Genomic DNA, 20,009 nt, shown 5'->3' on the forward strand with positions numbered 1-20,009 from the left:
AAACCCCCTGTGTCTGTACAGTTTTTATTTCAGAATCTGACGATAGTTTCAAATGCTTGGGCACACCCACCCAAATAGTATTAAAGATCATAATTTCCCCTCTTCTTGCTCACACTTGCCATGAGAAAGGGTGTGTGACACAGAGCAAGAGATGATGCCTCAGGACCTCTGCAAAAATGCAGAATATTATTATTTTTTGGTGGGGGATGGCTGGTGTGGTCTGGTGTACAACCTTTGTTTTTGAGGTTCTGCCTGTTTTTCTTTCTTTTCATCTCTGTTTTGACGCTATTTATTTTATTTCTTAATTAAATTGGTATACAGCCCTTCGTCTGAAGATCTCGGGGCGGTTCACAGCTCCAACCCCCATTTCCCTTCCTTTTGTTATAAAATGGGAAATCTCATTATTCCACCCATTTCCCATTGGGAAAGGGAAAAGGAAAAGATAGAAGCTTTGGGGCCATCCTCTGTTAGGCTCTGTTGACTGGGCTGGGTTCCAGAGAATGCCAATAGGTTTTTTGGGTGGTTAGTCCATAGATGTGGGCCTAGAGCAGAGTGGGAAACATCTGTGGGGCTCCAGCTCCCATTGTCCCTGGCCAGGGCTGATGGAAGTTGGAGGCCCACCACATTTGTAAGGCCGCATGTCCCCTAACCCTGTGCCCCATCTCTGTGGCACTGACATTCATTCCTCTTTTGCCTCTAAACATGGCTGCCACAGAGGTGTGGTTGGGCGGCCATGTTTGCTCTGGGTCTGCCCCCTTCCCTAGCTGGGTTTTGTCCAGCTAAGTGTTACTTGGAGTAGACCCGTCAAAATGAATGGGGCTTTGCTAGTCATGTCCATTCGTTTCAATGGGCCTGCTCTGAGGGCAATGGACGTTGGCTACAGCCCCACATCCCAACGTGGTAGGGCGGCCATGTTTGTTCAGAGCCTGCCCTCTTCACATATGAAGCGGAAGGGACTTAGTTTGCTCAGGAAATGGGAGCATGACTCTCTCTCTCACACACACAAAGACACAACTTGATGTGTGTGATGGGGCACGGCAAGGTTAGGCCAGAGACGGTTATGGGTGTGGAGTTCAGCTCCCTTTATTTGTGAGGGGCACGTGAAGAGGCAAAATGGCTGCCAGCGCCATGTTTGCTTCTGGCCTATCAGACCTAACTTGGTCTCCTCCACATGTTTTGGACTCCAGATCCCATCAGCCCTCACTCAGCACAACCAATGGTGAGGGAGGATGGGAGTTGTGGTTCAGCAAATAGCCAGTGGGAATAATAATAATAATAATAATAATAATAATAATAATAATAATAATAAGTTGTTACTTATATCCCACCCATATGGCTGGGCCTCCGCAGCCACTCTGAGTGGCTTCCAACAGGATATGAAAAACACAATAGAACATCAAACATTAAAAACTTCCCTAAACAGGGCTGCCTTCAGATGTCTTCTAAAAGTCAGATAGTTGTTTGTTTCCTTGACATCTGGTGGGAGGGCATTCCACAGGGCAGGTGCCACTACCAAGAAGGCCCTTCTGTTTGTAGACAGGTGGCATGTGCTTTATGTGGTTTTGTGAAATCCCAAACCAGTCTGACCACAGCGGTGAGAAGTGAAACAGGAATAACAAAACATTGAAGCCACAGTCAGCGTTGTTGTTGTTGTTGTTTTTGCTGTTACTTTACCACCCTATACCTTTAGATCTCAGGCAGTTCACAGCATAAAAATCTGAAAATACATAAATAAAAACAAAGACAACCCAATAACACCCCCCAAAAAACACATTTAAAAGGATGTCAATCAGGCCAAGGCCTGGTTGAAGAGGAACATTTTTGCCTGGTGCCTAAAGGTGTATAATGAAGGTGCCAGGTGAGCCTCCCTGGGGAGAGCATTCTGCAAATGGGGAGCCACCACAGAAAAGGCCCCGTTCTCATGTTGCCACCCTCTGGACCTCTTGTGTTGGAGGCACACAAGGAAGGGCTATTTCCAATGTCTCATAACAGAATAGACCAGGTTTTTTGTTTATTTAATAAATTTGAACCCCGCCTTTCTCTGAGGGGAATCCTCCACACAGCTGAGTTCTACAAGAGGCAGCGCTGAGATAGAGGAGGAGGAGGAAGAAGTTGACAGGCAGGGCCACTCAGTGGGCTGGTTGAGTGTAAAAAGGCAGGGCAATTGGGGGCTGGCTGAGGGCAGACTGGGGTTGGTGGGGCAGTGCCCTACATGTGGCTTTTTCTGACGCAGATTGTGGATACGGTGGCTATTTTGTGTGGCACTCACCGGCTTACCTGTCTCTCTCTTCCTTGCTTATAGCGCTGCTGTACAAACCTATAAATCGAGTGACCCGGAGCACTCTTGTATTACACGTAAGTATAGCTTTTGTTTTTCACCTGTTGCCGTCACACGCCAGTGCTCCAAAATTCAGCTGGTCTCATGTATGCATATGTAAGAGAGCAATTTCTACAAAACCAAGGAATCCATTTGCTTCTTTGCTATGATCAAAACCTGCCCATATTTAATCCTTGCAGAATTTTTTTTTTAATAAAAACAACTACCATCTCAAGGTGTAGCCCCAGAATAGACCGTATTCAAATGGAACCCACAACAAAATGTTGCAGTATAGAGCAATGTTTTGCCAGCTCCGGGTGCCAGCTGTGCCCTTTAACCAAATATGCCATTCCATCCCTCCCTCCCCATTTTCTATACCCCCACCAACACCACGCCAACAGATATTTGGTGTTTTGTGGCTACAGAACATGCTTAGTCCACATTAGCCTGTTTTTTCTGGGTTCTTTCCAGATGAAATCAGAGCAAAATTAAATGCAGAAGTGCGGACACTGATAATGTACATAACTGACCATGGCAGTTTGTAAAACAGTTTTTAATAACACAGGCATTGTGGCATTAGTCAGACAATTAACACTTGTCATAGTAGAGTCACAGAATTGCAGAGTTGGAAGGGACCGTGTGATTTTAAAAAACCCCAGCAACACCTTTGTCCTGATCCTGTCCGCAACTGATAGCATTAAACCTCTTGAGAAATGGTAATTCAGTGGTTTTACACTGCAAAGTTCAAAAACGGCCACTTTAACTCATTAAAGGGTGTCCTCACTTAAGTCACCTTTCGTCTTTTCTTTTAAACCAGGGGTCAGCAAACTTTTTCAGCAGGGGGCCGGTCCACTGTCCCTCAGACCTTGGGGGGGGGCAGACTATATTTTTTGGGGGGTAAATGAACGAATTCCTATGCCCCACAAATAACCCAGAGAGGTGCATTTTGAATAAAAGCATACATTCCACTCATGTAAAAACACACAGATTCCCGGACCGTCCGCGGGCTGGGTTAAGAAGGCGATTGGGCCGGCCCCTGGGCCTTAGTTTGCCTACCCATGTTTTAAACAAACAAACATGTCCTGGGAGGCCAACATGTCTTCCTCACTGGCTTTTGAATCTTGCCATTTTAAGATGTGTTCCTCAGCGGCAGCAAAACCAGCTCAAAGACTCTTGTAGCACCATAAAGACTAACATGGCTCACTTTCTGGAAAGTCCCATAATGCATTAAAAAAAAACAGATAATTAAGAAATAACACTTCTGTAAAATCTCAAGTCTATTCCTCTCCTGCTGCACTAGGATCTGCTGAAGCACACTCCTTCTGACCACCCCGACTACCCGCTGCTCCAAGATGCCCTCCGTATCTCTCAGAACTTCCTCTCCAGTATCAATGAGGACATCGACCCCCGCAGGACGGCAGTCACCACCCCCAAAGGAGAGGTAAGCAGGAGGGGATGAAGTGGGGTGTGTGTGAGAGAGAGGGGCCAGAGAGGCTGGCCTAGCAGTGAGAGGCTGGCCTAGCAGTGAGAGTGGGTGCCTGGAGGGGGCATATTTTGAGAACTTGGAAAGAGCCATAGGAGCATATTAGCTCAGTATTGGCTCAGTATTTCTCTCACCAGAGGCAGCGATGCCCACCAACCACGATAGCATTAGAAGAGGATTACTGTCACAGTTTCAGCAATTCATCAAGGAGCTGTCGAGCAAGCCCAGGTCGACCACAGGGCAGGGAGGCACCGTAGGCACGGAATGCAATTAGGTTTTGCATAACAGAAACTAACGACACTGCAGAGCTCCTCTGGCTGGTCTCAGTGCAGATGGAGACATTTTGAAACTGACCACTGTCCCTGCCCTTCCCCTCTAGCCTCTCACTAGAGGATCCCTCCCAGGCAGAATAATAATAATAATAATAATAATAATAATAATAATAATAATAATAATTTATTTATACCCTGCCCATCTTGCTGAGTTTCTCCAGCCACTCTGGGCAGCTCCCAATCGAGTGTTAATAACAACACAGCATTAAATATTAAAAACTTTCCTAAACAGGGCTGCCTTCAGATGTCTTTTAAAAATAAAATAGCTGCTTATTTCCTTGGCATCTGATGGGAGGGCGTTCCATAGGGTGGGTGCCACTACTAAGAAGGCCCTCTGTCTGGTTCCTGTAACCTCACTTCTCACAATGAGGGAACCGCCAGAAGACCCTCGGCGCTGGATCTCAGTGTCCAGGCTGAACAATGGGGGTGGAGATGCTCCTTCAGGCATACTGGGCCTTTGAGACCATTTAGGGCTTTAAAGGTCAACACCAACACTTTGAATTGTGCTCGGAAACGTACTGGGAGCCAATGCAGATCTCTCAGAACCGGTGTTATGTGGTCCTGGTAGCCACTCCCAGTCACCAGTCTAGCTGCTGCAGTCTGGATTAATTGCAGTTTCCTTCAAAGGTAGCCCCACGTAGAGCGCAATGCAGTAGTCCAAGCAGGAGATAACTAGAGCATGCACCACTCTGGCAAGACAGTCCGCGGGCAGGTAGGGTCTCAGCCTGCATACCAGGTGGAGCTGGGAGACAGCTGCCCTGGACACAGAATTGACCTGTGCCTCCATGGATAGCTGTGAGTCCAAAATGTCTCATAGGCTGCGCACCTGGTCCTTCAGGGGCACAGTTGCCCCATTCAGTACCCGGGAGTCCTCCACACCCACCCACCCCCTGTCCCCAAAAACAGTACTTCTGTCTTGTCAGGATTCAACCTCAATCTGTTAGCCACCATCCATCCTCCAACCGCCTCCAGGTCATTCACCACCTTCACTGGTTCTGATTTAAAAGAGAGGTAGACGAAGGCTGCGTCAAGGGGTGAGCTCCTCCTCTGGGCTTGTCTGGCCTATTGCTCAGCAATGTGCAGCAGGACTCTTGAGTGGGGTGTCAGAGGCGGAGGAGAACTGAGGAGCAAGGTCAACCTCTGACTCCTCTCTGTCTGAGTTGGTGCTCACACTGTGACTCTCAGCCTCTACCCCTGTCCTGGAAGGCACTCCTTATCCTGACCCCCACCCCCTTTGATTGCTCACACCACCACCCCGCTTCCCGCACCTCCCAGCTCATCCCTTCTGCAGACTGTTCTTCAGTGTTCCACCAGCAGGATCCAGGATCTAAGTCAGGGGTCCTCAAACTACAGGCCGTGGGCCAGATCCGGCCCGCCAGGGTCCTGAACCCGGTCCGTCTGGCAATTGCAGAACCAGCTGCGCACAAAAAGGGAAGCGGTGAAAATTAGCAACAATTCCATCCCCGGCATTCCAAAAGGTTCCTTGGCTTACCCGCGCCAGTCGAGGAGGTCTTGGAGGGGAGATGCGCAACACCGCTGGGCTGCTGGGGCTAGGGCTAGCTGGAGATATGGGTAGGGAGAACTTGCTGGGTGTTGCAAGGATCCTGCCACCGCCACCACCACCCTTCCCCTATAAGAGAAAAGCTATGCCCACTTCTCCCTCCCTGCTCCCCCGGTCTACCTACGTTAGTTCCCTCGCAGTTGTTCCTCCTCCATATCCAAGACCTTGGAGGGGGGCAGGTTGGTCGCTGGAGAAGGCGCTCCTTTTAGTATGTGTTGGTGTGGCTGCTTGCTTGATCGCCTCTCCCTCCCCGATGGTCGCCTCACCACAAGTGGCACGGATTTGAGGAGGAAAGTGGGGGACGGACGGACCAGGGTGTCGAGATAATAAGGCATTTTGAACAGGGCTGCAAGTAATTGGGAGGTGGGCAAAACTCAGTGTTACTCTGCATAGACCCATTAAAATTAATAGACCCAAGTGACTCGTGTTCATTGTTTTCAGTAGATGTACTCTGAGTGATCTGGCAAATTGGCATTGGCTACAACCCATAATCTAACATTTTAAATAATGTATTGTTTTTCCTGTTTTTTGTGCACTACAAATAAAATATGTGCAGTGTGCATATTTGTTCATATTTGTTTCAGACTATAGCCTGGCCCCCAACAGTATCCGAGGGACAGTGAGCTGGCCCTCTGTTTAAAAAGTATGAGGTGCCCTGATCTAAGTCATCGTCTTTTGCCCTCCTTGGGCAGGCAGCTGCCACCACTCATCCAGCCAGTCCCTGACCATTACACTAATTCATGAGGATAAAGCTATTCACAGCCATGATGTCTGTATGCTGCTTCCACTTCTGGAGGCAGTATACTGGGGAGTTGCTCTTGCGCTCAGGCTCTGCTTGTGGGCTTCCTTTGGGGGCATCTGGTTGGCCACTGTGAGAATGGGATGCTGGGAACTTGACGGGTCACTGGCTGCTGATGTTCTTACATTCCCTTCTTCTTCCTCTTCCTCCTCCTCACACACGTGCTTTCCTCTTTTACTGTCGCACCTGCAGACGCGGCAACTGGTCAAGGACGGCTTCTTGGTGGAGTTGGCCGAGGGCTCCCGCAAGCTGCGCCACGTCTTCCTCTTCACAGATGTCCTTCTCTGTGCCAAGCTGAAGAAAACGGGCGTGGGGTGAGCCCCGGGGGAGGTCTAGATGAGTAGGGAAGAACAGGGCACTGGGACGGAATCCTGACCTTCCTTTGCACTTTGTCCATAGCAGAATGATTGATTATTTAATTTCTATACCGCTTAATATACTTAAAATATCCCTAAGTGGTATAACTTGGAGTTACTTGCAGGGACTGAATCTGGGAGCTTTTGCATGCAGACAGTGTGCTCTGCCACTGAGCAAATGTTTGTTCTTTAAAAATGAAGTTAATACCCCAGTCTGCATGGTTCTGAATAAAAGGGTGCTTCAAATGGGAGTGTAGCAAGCAGCCTGATACTGTTTGTCGATCTAGCTTACTGTTCTCTACACTGACTGGCAGCGGCACTCCAGGGTTTCAGGCAGGAAATATTTCCCAGGCATGCTTGGAGATTCCAGGGACTGAATCTGGGACCGTCTGCCTGGAGTTGCTGCCAGTGAGCTTCATCTGTCCCCCTAGAAATAAAGTCAAGGTTCCAGCCCTCATGATTCTGAACTGAGAGCTGGTTTTAAAAGGAACATAGGAAGCTGCCTTATACTGTGGCATCTAGTATTGTCTGCACTGACTGGCAGCAGGGTTCCAGACAGGACACAGTCGCAGCCTTACCTGGAGATGCTGCTTGGGTTGAACCTTCTGCATTCAGTGCAGATGCTTTGCAGCACTGAGCTACGGTCCTTCCACTTGGCCTGTATAGTTCCATACTGCCTACACTGGCCGGCAACAGCTCTGCAGGGTCTCGTGCAGGAGTCTTTTTCTCGGCCTGCGGTCCAAATGGGGATGGGGCCGTGTGGATCACTGGGGTTGCCCAGAATGAGCTTTTTGTTTCCTTCCCAGGAAACACCAGCAATATGACTGCAAGTGGTACATGCCCTTGGCCGAGCTGGTGTTCCCGTCGCTGGAGGAGTCGGATTCCTGCCCACACGTCCATGCCATGCCTGACCACGACCTGGAGGACATGAAGATAAAGATATCCTCTATGAAGAGCGAGGTGCAGAAGGAGGTATGCCCTGGGGCAGGCTAAAAACACCCTTGCTGGATCATATGGAAAGGTCCATCTACCTCTACCCCAGTATTCTGTTTCCAGTGCAGGCTGGCAAGATGCCTTTTGGAAACTCCACCAGCCGGCTTTGAAAACAGAATCGCTTTCCGGTCATTGGATTCCTGTACTTAGTGACTTCCCAAATTTATATCCGAGACAGCAGTATAGCTAAGGAGGAGGTCACAGGGTCAGGACCCCGGATCTTTTTCTAAGTGCCCCAAAGAGTGTTTGTGTGAGAGACTGAGTTGTGGGGAGATCTGAGTGACTGGGTGGGATATTAATTGGGGAGAAGAAGTTTGGTTTTCTCTGTCTAAAGATGATTTAGGGACTGAGGAACAGGGACAGTTGAATGGATCTGGAGCAGGATCTCTTGGGGAAATTAATTTGAGGGGGGTAAATGATTTGAAGAATTTGCTCTAAGGTGATTCGGATGGAAAATTAGTTGATTTTGTTCTGTTTTGAGAGTTAAAGCCTAAAATTGCATCTATTCAATTATTTATTTAATAGCAATTATAATCTACTTAATATTTTAAAAATCTCTAGGTGGTGTGTAGTCTAAACAATGTACAGTATCATTAAAGCAAGAACATAAACACAATCTAAAACTACTATTATTAGGAATGATTATCCACCATTCACCCAAAGGTCCAAGGGCAGGTTAGAACAGTTAAGACACAATATTAAGACACATTATTAAAAGTCGTTTATAAATGTGAATAAAAGAAACCCAGAGGGTTCTAACACATGAAACAAGGTCCAATTTTATGAGTCAGGGGAAAAGCTTGGGAATAAACATAGGTGTTAGCGTAATGGATTAGCATGTGCATATTTTATGCAAATTTGTCTCTACGAACTCCTGTCCCTGAATCTTTTATGTGACCCACCGATGCCCCTGGTCCCAAATGGAAGAGAATTGTGTGTCAAACATTGTTCCTTCTCCTCTTTCCCAGAAGGCGAACAAGGGTCAGAGCCGAGCGATGGAACGGCTAAAGAAGAAGATGTTTGACAATGAGTTCTGGCTCCTGCTCAACTCCCCATCCATCCCCTTCCGGATCCACAACCGCAATGGGAAAGTACGGACAGATGAGTCCTGCCTGGGTAGGGGTGGGGCTGTGGGCGGGAAGAGAGAGGCAAGCGTCTCCTCTGATTGGCAGCTGCTTTCTGGGGTCCTGGGCAGAGAAGGGTCTTTACAGTTGCCGATCTTTTATTTTAATTGGACCTTCTGCATGCAAAGCAGGCGCCCCACCTCTGAGTGACAGCCCTTTCGCTTAAATCAGCAGAGCAAGATCCTAGTCCTCATGGTTCTGATTTAAATAAGTACGTGGGAAGTTGCCTTATACTGAGTCAGGCCACATTGGTCCATCTCACTCAGTATTGTCTGCACTGACTAGCAGCAGCTCTCTGGGGTTCCAGCTCTGCCTGGAAATGCCAAATGGGGATTGGACCTGGGACCTTCTGCAAACAAACCAGGTGCTCTGTCACTGAGCCTCCCTTAAGAACATAGGAAAATGCCTTAAGTTAGGTCAGAGGTTATATTTTCTGAGAATCCTCTGGAAAAAATAATCTCTCAAAGGACCTGTTGATGGCATTTTACCATTGTACTGTTGAGAGTGTATTAACTTATGGTCTGTGTGTGTGGTTTGGGAGCTGCACGGTCAGGGAAAAAATGATGCTGTCCAGGGTTGTCAAGACTGCGGAGAGAATAATTGGGTGCACTCTTCCAACCTTGGATCAAATCTACGCTTCCAGATGCCATAAGAAAGCTGCAGAAAGAGTGCAGGATAGTGCGCACCCCAGAAATGATCTCTTTCAGCTTCTGCCTTCTGGAAGAAGGTACAGGGTTATAAAGACTAGGACTAGCCGCCTGAGAAAAAGTTTCTATCCAAATGCGATTTTGGTTTAAAATGCAGTGTAAGGAGTCCCTATGGGAGTATATTGTATTTAATTATGGGGTATTAGAGTTTTTAGGGGGCTAAACAGGCTGGGATAGCAGGCTTGTTGGTTTCTGAATGTTTGATGTAGATTTTTTCAATTTCGTTGTTCTGTATGGGACAATGACAATAAAGATTATCGTATCATATCGTCAGGCTATCTGTCCACGTAGTCCAACACTTTCTTCCCTTTACTGGCAGCTGCTCTCCAACAGAGAAGAGTCTTCCCCATGATCTGCTATCCCCTGCCCAAAAACTGATCTGCCTCCTCTTTGGATGGGCCATGTGCGCTCGCTCTCTCTCTCTCTCTCTCTCTCTCTCTCTCTCTCTCTGCTCTTTGGGAGGCAGGGAGCTCGTATGTTTGCCACCCAGGCTGAGCACCATCCTGCTTTTCTTCCAGAGCTACCTGTTCCTGCTTTCCTCTGACTACGAGCGAGCAGAGTGGAGGGAGGCCATCCAAAAGCTGCAGAAGAAAGGCAAGAGATTCTTGTTGTGGTAACATCTCCCCCCTCAATTTGGGACAACCTGGCAGTGCCCAGGCTGACCACTAGCATTGCCTGAATGCCCAGTTCAAGAAGGGAGTGGGCGGCTTCGGGGCCTGAGGCCCCAGACCCTTCCTTCCTTGGCTGGCTTCCCAAAAACCCTACAGTTTTCTTTGGCCTCTGGCTAATCTGGTGACTGCAGGGTCATCTGAATGGGGCTTCCAGGGACCTGTTTCTACAGCAAGAGTCCCTCTAGACTGGTGGGAGTTTGAGGGAGGGAAAATAAGGGAAATTTATTTGCATAGTCCTAAGCCATCACCACAATACTAAAACATCCATGTAAAATAAAGTCCAAAGGGGTCATTTCATGTATTCTACAGCAGAAAGCTGGTTTCAGCTTTTAAACATATGCTGAAAACTAAGAATGCATCTTTCCACAATAGTTAATTGATGTCTGATTTTAATTCTTGGAACGGTTTTTATTGTATGCTTTTATCTATTATTGTAAACTGCTTTGATATTTTTCAATGAAATAGCGGTATATAAATATTTTTATAAATAAATATTTAATGGGGTAATAGTGCATTAGCCCTGGATTTATGCTAGGCTGTCCATATGTCATTCTACTTTATTCATTTATTCTGCAATGCTTCCCCAATGTGACCACGTTATTGCCTTCCAGAGAGGCCCTCTTGCACTTCATAGTGCCACAAAAGTAAGACCTGAAATAAGCTGCTTGTGGTATGAAATGTGAACAAGATATCGGCAGGAAGCTGCAGCACACACAGCCATTCGAACTGAAGCAGAACGTTTGCCCCAAAATATTTATTTATTGCATTTATATTCTGCCTTTTTCTCCGAGGAGCTCAAGGTGGCAGAAATGGTTCCCCGCCTCTATTTATTCTCACAACAACCCTGTGAGGTAGATTAGGTTGACAAAGGCAGTGAGCATCATGGCTAAGGGGGGATTTGAACCCTGGTCACTCCCAGGTCCTAGTCCAACACGCTAACCACTACACCATGCAGGCAGGTTTGCAGGTAGCTGACCAGATGACATCACAAGGACCAATCATCACTAATGGGCAATAAAAAGGATGCCCAGAGGGGCCCTTGGTGGCTCTCCCCACTGTTAACTCTCTGCTGCCCCCTGGTGACCATCTCCTGCAGAAGCAACCAGAGATCCTTTGTAATGCAATGTGTTTGGTCTCATACTGGACTGTAACCCACAAATTCTTCTCTGTGCTAAACCGACTTCTTTTATTCCTGCACAATAGATCTCCAGACCTTTGTGCTAAGCTCTGTGGAGCTGCAGGTCCTGACAGGGTCGTGCTTCAAGCTACGCACCGTTCACAACATTCCCGTCACCAGCAATAAGGACGGTGAGTGATGCCTTTGCCTTCCTTCTCCTAGGAAATCTCTCTCCCCCCCCCCACTGTCCCCACTACCACTTGGATGCCTTCTGCTTCACTGTGAGATGGAATTGGCCAGCATTTCTGAGAAGCCCAAGGGCTGTGGCGCCCCCTCTTCCCCTACCACTCCCCCACCCAACAAGTTGAAGGTCGTGGAAAGGGTTAATCACTGAGGTTTGGTGTCTCATTCGGAGGTGCACCAGTGTTCTGAGGGCTCCTGTGGGACCCCTCTAATTTATTTCGCAGGTTGCCTGATCCTAGATTAGATTAGATTAGACTGGCCTTGACCAGAGCCAGGGCCTTTTTGGCCGTGGCCCCGGCCTGGTGGAACGCTCTCTCACAAGAGACCAGGGCCTTGCGGGATTTGACATCTTTCAGCAGGGCCTGCAAGACGGAGCTGTTCCGCCAGGCTTTTGGTCGGGGTTCAGTCTGATTCTTTTCTTTCTGTATAAGACCAAGCATTAAAGAGGCCTCCTAGCCCGCTCACAGGTCCTTTATAAGACCAGTGGTAATAGCTGGCCCTGGAGAATATTAACCAATCTCAATTTTACCGTGGACTGCCATCTGTCCAGATTTTAATTTGCTCTGAACTAATTTTAAGATGTATTGTAATTAAATGATTGCCTGTTTTTATGTTCTTATGTTCTTTGTATACTGTGTTAGTTTTATGATGTTAGCTGCCCTGAGCCCAGCTCCAGCCGGGAAGGGCGGGGTACAAATAAAATATAATCATCATCATCATCATCATCATCATCATCATCATCATCCTGTGAATGGAGTGACAAGGGTGGCTGGGGGGGGGGGGCGAGCAGTGGTGGCTGGTCCATTAGGGCAAGCGGAGCACTGCCTCACCAGTCTCGGTCTGCCCTAGAATTAGTTGGCAGCACCTTCCGTTGGCTCTGGCGCCACCTACTGTCAGGCTCCCTGCCTTCCACCCTACCAGTCCCAGTGGGCACCAGCTGCCATAAAGCAGTGCTGCACACTTTTGCCTACAGCCAAGTGCAGAAATGCTCCAATTGCCCTGTCCTCCCCTCTGTTTCCCCCTCGCCAAGATTCTGCCACCACCAGAAGTAGAAGAACCACACAGCTCATGCCAGTTTGGGTACCAGTCCAGGGCCTGCCCAAGCAACAAAGGTTGCCGACATTGTGCCCAGCCATGTCCTACAGGCCTCAGGTTATGGGCCGGGTTTACATCTCTGTCCCACCGCTAGATGCCGCCATGTATATAAGGCGGTGTCTCTTATCCCGGCAGTGTGTTTCTGAGATTCCTGACATCATGGCTAAACTGTTGCCTTCCTGTGTTCTCTGAGTTCTTCTGTCTTTGTTTTTTATTCTTATTATTTAGCAGAGGCATAGTGGCATTTTTAACAAAAGTTTGTTTTATTCATTTTTATAGAATAAACAAAACATGTAATGTTCAATTAACCTTCATCCAAAGTGTGAAAAAAAATCACATTAACCGTTTTGGGGGGCGCTTTCTATCCCAATGAGATTGCCACTGTGTGGTGGGTTATTTTCAGTGACATTTACAAGCAACAAAAATTTACCTTTTAAAGGAAAAAGGTTATGAAAATATGGTAAACTGTCTAGAAATTCTTTTGTTACTGCTGAAAATTAACATTAGGAGTTTTGTGGAGCCTTTTTTCTGACCCCATTAAGAAACCCAAGAAAATCATCTGTGGTTAAGAGAAATCAAGTTTCTGCCAACCTATTGACACCCCACACGCTTTCGTGACCTTTTCCTGACCGTTTCTTTAGGGGAAAATGAGGGAGTGTTTTACTCCCCCAGCCCACTAACACTGGCTGAGTTAGTATACATACCCCAATGGCAAAATTCAACGCATTTGCAGGTCACCTTAGGCCTCGGGTGGTTTTGTGTTTCCAGAAGGGGAAAGCAATAAATGGTAAAGGGCTGAAATTTGGGGAAGTTGTACAGGTGACAATTTGTGACAATGCCCTGGATGGCCTGCTCTGCAGCTGTATGTGTGAAAAGTGTGCTTAGGCTGGAGGCTTTGGTCCTCACAGATCAGATGAAGGTTAAAAGAATCACAACAGGTGCCCAAATTAAACGTTGCAGCCCTACCAAAGCTGCCTTTTAGCAGCGTCGATCTTACTTGGTGTGAACTAAGACAACCCTTCTGAATCTTCTTCCATTAGTTAGTCATTTCCTGGGCCCTTTAATTAATTGCTTCAACTTAGCAGCCCAAGCAGTTCCACTCAAAGCTTGTTCAAATAATAATGATTGCAACTGGAAAAACAAACAAACAAACAAACAAATCTAATAGCTTTCTCTTTGGGTGGTTCTTTGTTTCTCCGCAGATGACGAATCTCCTGGGATGTACGGCTTCTTACATGTTATCGTCCACTCTGCCACGGGCTTCAAACAATCCGCTAGTGAGTGCTGCTTCTGGGGGTTTTTTTTCGGGGGGGGGGGGGGAATGTCTGCATTTTTGGTTTCTCCCCTGCCCCGTTCTGTGATTTGAGCCAGCAGTGGCCTGGCATAGGAAGGGGCCAGAGATTGCAACTGCTTCTTCTTGCTGCCTGGCCTTTTCTGCAGGGTCCACTGAGTCACCACCTGTCAAGGAGCCGGGGGCTTCCCTCCCCATCCTGCTTTGCTCTTCAGCCCCCTCCCTTATTGACCTGATTTTTTATTTTTAGGCTTTCTGTTTGAGATCTTCCCAGGCTCCGTTTCACCCTCAGATGAAGCGGCAAAGTGCAGTCTAACAAATCAGCAAACACCATCTCTCAGGCTGCTAGTCTTGGCTTCTAGTGCGACTCTGGGGGTGGTGTTTGTTTGCTAAATAGATATTCTGCATCTGAAGAAGCTGGAAAAGTGGTGCTTCAGAGCCGGCCAATTGCCCACTTCAAGAAATATTTGTCTGTTTTTAATCGTGCACATCTTGCTCCATCGGTCCATTAACTTACTACAGTTGCGTATGAGAAAACGTGATAATTCTGGAACCAAGAAGCTGTGCAAGACTTCTCTTGCTTTTAGACAAAAGCACGTCTGGCTTTGTCACAACAGTGTCTTCGTCTGTAGAGCATGAGACAGTAAATGTCAGGGTTGTGGGTCTGAGCCCCATGTGGGGCAAAAGATTCCTGCCTTGCAGAGGGTTGGACTAGATGACCCTTGTGGTCCCTTTCATCTCTACAATTATTTGATTCATCTAGGACTAACAACGAGTCTGCCCTCCATAGAACTGTGTTAGATTACAACGCTGTAGAATTATTATTACTGCATTTATTTATTTGTTTTAATTAACCTGCTGGCTGATCGAGCAATCAAAAGCTTTTGACTGGTTTTCAGAGGTGCAGGAAGATTGCCTCACACGTCTCTTCTCCCTATTCCCAGACCTCTACTGCACGCTGGAAGTCGACTCTTTTGGCTATTTTGTCAGCAAAGCCAAGACACGGGTGTTCCGGGACACGACTGAGCCCCAGTGGAATGAGGTGAGCAAGCCTAGTCCTAGTTCTGAATTAAGGGCTGGTTTCAATAAGAACGAGGGACGCAGGTGGCGCTGTGGGTTAAACCACAGAGCCTAGGACTTGCCGATCAGAAGGTTGGCGGTTTGAATCCCCGCGATGGGGTGAGCTCCTGTTGCTCGGTCCCTGCTCCTGCCAACCTAGCAGTTTGAAAGCACATCAAAAAGTGCAAGTAGATAAATAGGTATCGCTCCGGCGGGAGGATAAACGGCGTTTCCGTGCGCTGCTCTGGTTTGCCAGAAGCAGCTTAGTCATGCTGGCCACATGACCCGGAAGCTGTATGCCTGCTCCCTCGGTCAATAAAGCGAGATGAGCGCCGCAACCCCAGAGTCGGCCACGACTGGACCTAATGGTCAGGGGTCTCTTTACCTTACCTTTACCTTCAATAAGAACATAAGAAGCTGCTCTATCCACCAGCCCATCAAGTTCAGTGTTGTCCAAACGGCAGCTCTCCAGGGTTTCAGGCCGGGAGTCTTATACCAGCCCTACCTGAAGACGCTGTTGTGCACTGGACCTGGGACTTTCTTCATGCAAAGCCAAAGTTCTGCCACTGAGCAACAGCTCTTCCCCTAAAAATAAAGCAAGATTCTAGTCCTCATGCTTCCAGATTAAGGTCTGATTTAAATCGTAACATTGGAAGCTACCTTTGTAACCCAAGTTGTTGAGCTACACACAGATGAGAAGAGGCTTCCTTTTAACTGCCTTGGTTTTTATTTTATTTTAATTTAATGCTCCTTGATGCTTAAGGAGGTGGAAGAGTAAGAATGTGCCTCCCACTGCTAGCCCCTTGAGCCTCAAGCGCCCTATTCTGCTGCGCATGCAGCTCCAGCCCCCTGCCCTCCATCTGGCTGCACTCACTTCATTGCGGGAGGGAGACCCTCAAAGGCACCGGCTGGATGGTCACTCTGGATGGTCACTGTGCCCAGCTCCAACAGGAATAATAATAATAATAATAATAATAATAATAATAATAATAATAATAATAATAAAAAATAAATAAGTGATAAAACCTGGTGAACCGACCCCCTCCAACCCAAAAATGGCCAATTCTCACACTGGCAGCGTAGCGTCCCTCTCCCAACTCCTCCCTCTCATCCACCAACCAAGGGAAGTGACCTCTCATCACTTCCACTGCTGGCGGGGCGCAGCTTCCCCCAGTTTTTTTTTTTAACACCCTGAAAAAATGAAAAAAAACCCTGGGGGGGGGACCCAGGTTGCCATACGTCCCAGAAATTCCTGACATCTCTTAAAATTCAAAAAAAAATTCCCCTGGACGCCATTTTAGGCATCCAATTTCTGTACATGTCTGGAATTTTTCAGATGCATGGCAAGCCTCTCAGTCAGACCATCGGGCTCAGTGTTGTCCGCACTGATTGGCAGCAGCTCTCTCAGATTTCAGATCAGGAGGGACATTCCCAGCCCTACCTGAAGGTGCCAGAGATTGAACCTGGGACCTTCTGTATGCAAAGACCATTGACTGCCAATCCTGTCCACCCTGACTGTATACCCGAAGGAGCGTCTCCACCCCATTGTCCAGCCCGGTCACTGAGGTCCAACTCCAAGGGCCTTCTGGCGGTTTCCTCACTGCGAGAAGTGAAGTTACAGGGAACCAGGCAGAGGGCCTTCTTGGTAGTGTCACCCTCCCACCAGATGTCAGAGAAACAATCATATGAGTTTTCGTAGACATCTAAAGGCAGCCCTGTTTTAGTAAGCTTTTAATATCTATATTTTGTTGGAAGCCACCCAGAGTGGCTGGGGCAACCCAGTCAGATGGGCAGGGCATAAGAAATTATTATTATTACTATTATTATTGTTATTATGACTGGCAACAGCTCTCCAATGTTTCAGGGAAGGGACGTTCTCAGTCCTACCTGGAGATGCTGTCGGAAATTGAAACCTGAGACCTTCTGCGTGTAAAGCAGAGGCTCTTGCTGAGCTATGGACACAGCAAACATGCCCATCTCCCCACCCTTCCCAGTGTCCCCACTCACTCTCCTCTTTGCTCTGCCCCACTTCTGCAGGAGTTTGAGATCGAGCTAGAGGGCTCGCAGTCGCTGCGGATCCTCTGCTATGAGAAATGCTACGACAAGAGCAAGATGAACAAGGACAACAACGAGATCGTGGACAAGATCATGGGCAAGGGGCAGGTCCAGGTAGGGCGGGAAGGGGAATGGGCTTTGTGGAATTTTGCAGAGATGGCATCTAATACCGCCATACCACCCTCCACGTTGCAACCACCAACAGTATGCAGAAAACTAGCACCTCAAGAAGAGATGCGTTCATGTCGTCCTGCCCCTGAAGCTCAGCGACACCACCCCTAGCATGTAGTACGAAGTGATAGAAGAATCACAAAAATGGAGCTTTTTTTGCAAAATGGGTGAGACTTCTGCCTCCTAATGGGACAGTCTCTGGTACATATTGCCAAGGCGGTGGTAGTTATCTTGGAGAAGGTATGTGAGAGAACATGTGGGATGTTCCTTGGTGTGAGGCAGTGTTTTGTTTCCAAGCCACAAGGTCTTCTTGGTGGTTGCTTTTCAACAATGAGGCAGAGGGCCTTCTTGGTAGTGGCACCTGCCCTGTGGAACACCCTCCCATCAGATGTCAAGGAAATAAACAACTATCTGACTTTTAGAAGACATCTGAAAGTAGCCCTGTTTAGGGAAGTTTTTAATGTTTGATCTTTTATCATGTTTTTAATATTCTGTTGGGAGCCGCCCAGAGTGGCTGGGGAAACCCAGCCAGATGGGAGGGGTATAAATAATATATTACTACTGCTAGACTACTACACAGTAGGTGGCGCTGTGGGTTAAACCACAGAGCCTAGGGCTTGCCGATCAGAACGTCGGCAGTTCAAATCCCACGACAGGGTGAGCCCTGTTGCTTGGTCCCTGCTCCTGCCAACCTAGCAGTTCGAAAGCACGTCAAACTGCAAGTAGATAAATAGGTGCCGCTCTGGCGGGAAGGTAAACAGTGTTTCCATGCGCTGCTCTGGTTCACCAGAAGCGGCTTAATTATGCTGGCCACATGACCCGGAAGCTGTACGCCAGCTCCCCTGACAGTAAAGTGAGATGAGCGCCGCAACCCCAGAGTCAGCCACGACTGGACCTAATGGTCAGGGGTCTCTTTACCTTTACTACTACTACTACCTTGCCTTCCTTTTTAAAAGTGAGTGCCCTTCAGGCTATTATTGGCAATCCTTGTTCCAGGGATCACATGCCTTGTTTGGGGGCATTGATCAAAAGGCCCTTTGCTCCTCCGCTTGCTAGAATGCCAAAGCGATGCAGTTCAACCCGTCTTGCTAGGTGCCAAGCTGCAGGCGGCACCACTTCCTTTGTGCCACTCTGCCAGGCTCTCCGTGGGTGGGCTTGCTTTTTCCTCTTTCCTCTCTGGCATGCTGCAGCTTTGTCTGGCTTCCTGCTTCTTGTCTCCAGCCCATCTGTATGTTCGCAAGCACGTTCTGGAGCGTATCTGGTCTCCGACAAGGGGCGCAAATTGTACTTGGCTTGCAGAGGGTCAAATCTTGGCATCAAAGTGGAATACGTCTAGTTCCAGAAATGTGGTTCTTTGGAGTCTTAACGCCCTTCAGGGTGGCTTTGCATCAGATAAAAAAACCTGTGGCACATTTATGCAGGGAGAGTTCCCTTCTCCTAGGCCTGTGTGATGGTCTCTCCCTAGTACAGCCTTTGCTTAACAGATGCCTTATAGATGTGCAGAACTACTGGGGCTGATGGGAGATGGATTCCAAAACATGGATGGAGCTGGTGGAAATTGTAGTCGAAAACATGGCTGTGCCAGCTGCGGCTGATGGCAGCTGGACTCCAAAAGATCTGGAAGCCCCAAGCTGGCAAAGGGCTTCCCTGCTACAGCTTACTTTGTGGACTCTATTCATTTTCAGTGAGTTTTATCTGCAAAGGTAACTCACTCTTTCCATATTTTAGCGGACACCACCTGCAGTTTTTAGGGAGACTAGGTTTCCAAGTGACTCACATCTCTGCTGTAGTACGATTGACCTAGTTCTCCATTTACTCGGCTGTCCTCTGACCCAGGGAGAGAAATACCCTGCTGGCTTTTCAAAGATGTGTCTCGGATGGCCCATCCTTCAAAAAGGGAGATGATTTCTTCTTCGGCGATGATTCCAGAATCATGTAGAGTTGCCACTATTTTTAAAAACTGGCACAGGCTGAGGCACCATCAGAGTCTGTGAGCAGACCGACTGTTTTGCTGGGTGTCTGAGTGTTCTCATAGCAATGTGTTGTCTGCTTTTGGGTTTTGGTTTATTTTTCTGAGTTTTTTTCTGAGGTGCAATAGAAGCTAAAATTGCCACAGGATAGTTTTGGGGAGGGGTGTGGAGGAAACCTGGTTCCAAAGACCTGTGCAAAGCTTCAGTGTGAGTTTTCTTCATCTACATTTGAATGCTGGGACCCTGGTGCCATATCTTGCGAACACAGTTTTATTTATTTGTTTGTTTCATAAAATTTATAACCAGTTAATGGTAAAAAGAAACAAAACCCTCAAGCGGCTTACAAAAAAGATAAAACAATAAAATTATCCATAAGAAAATTCTCAACAATAATTTCAGACTTTCAACAAGTTAAAATAGCAATAGACTAAAATCAGATTAAAACTCATAAGAATTTAATAAGTACCTCTCTCCTGGATCAGGCCAAAGGGGGCCCACCTAGTCCAGCATCCCTTCTTGTATTATCCAATCCTCTTTCAAAACCACCCCGGTTGGCGGCCATCCCTGTCTCTTGCAGCAGTGAGTTCCACAGTTTAACATCTGGCTGCATGACAAAGTCCTTATTTGCATATGTCTCAAATCTCCCAACTGTTTTTTCAGTGAGG

At 47.6% G+C, this 20,009-nt stretch overlaps 1 protein-coding gene across 5 annotated transcripts in view; it reads left to right on the forward strand.

The window, feature by feature from the left end:
• Positions 1-20,009, forward strand: part of ABR (ABR activator of RhoGEF and GTPase) — a 119,059-nt gene that overhangs the window by 69,481 nt on the left and 29,569 nt on the right. For all 5 annotated transcript variants that reach the window (XM_053367620.1, XM_053367618.1, XM_053367619.1 and 2 more), the window contains 10 exons: positions 2,303-2,355; positions 3,618-3,758; positions 6,685-6,806; positions 7,655-7,820; positions 8,810-8,932; positions 10,191-10,266; positions 11,547-11,651; positions 14,001-14,075; positions 15,034-15,131; positions 17,186-17,317. In XM_053367620.1, coding sequence (XP_053223595.1) covers positions 2,303-2,355; positions 3,618-3,758; positions 6,685-6,806; positions 7,655-7,820; positions 8,810-8,932; positions 10,191-10,266; positions 11,547-11,651; positions 14,001-14,075; positions 15,034-15,131; positions 17,186-17,317 — 1,091 coding nt within the window. The remainder of the gene's footprint in view (positions 1-2,302; positions 2,356-3,617; positions 3,759-6,684; positions 6,807-7,654; positions 7,821-8,809; positions 8,933-10,190; positions 10,267-11,546; positions 11,652-14,000; positions 14,076-15,033; positions 15,132-17,185; positions 17,318-20,009) is intronic.

This window comes from Podarcis raffonei, chromosome 15, assembly GCF_027172205.1.
Source record: "Podarcis raffonei isolate rPodRaf1 chromosome 15, rPodRaf1.pri, whole genome shotgun sequence".
Classification (NCBI taxonomy): Eukaryota; Metazoa; Chordata; class Lepidosauria; order Squamata; family Lacertidae; genus Podarcis; species Podarcis raffonei.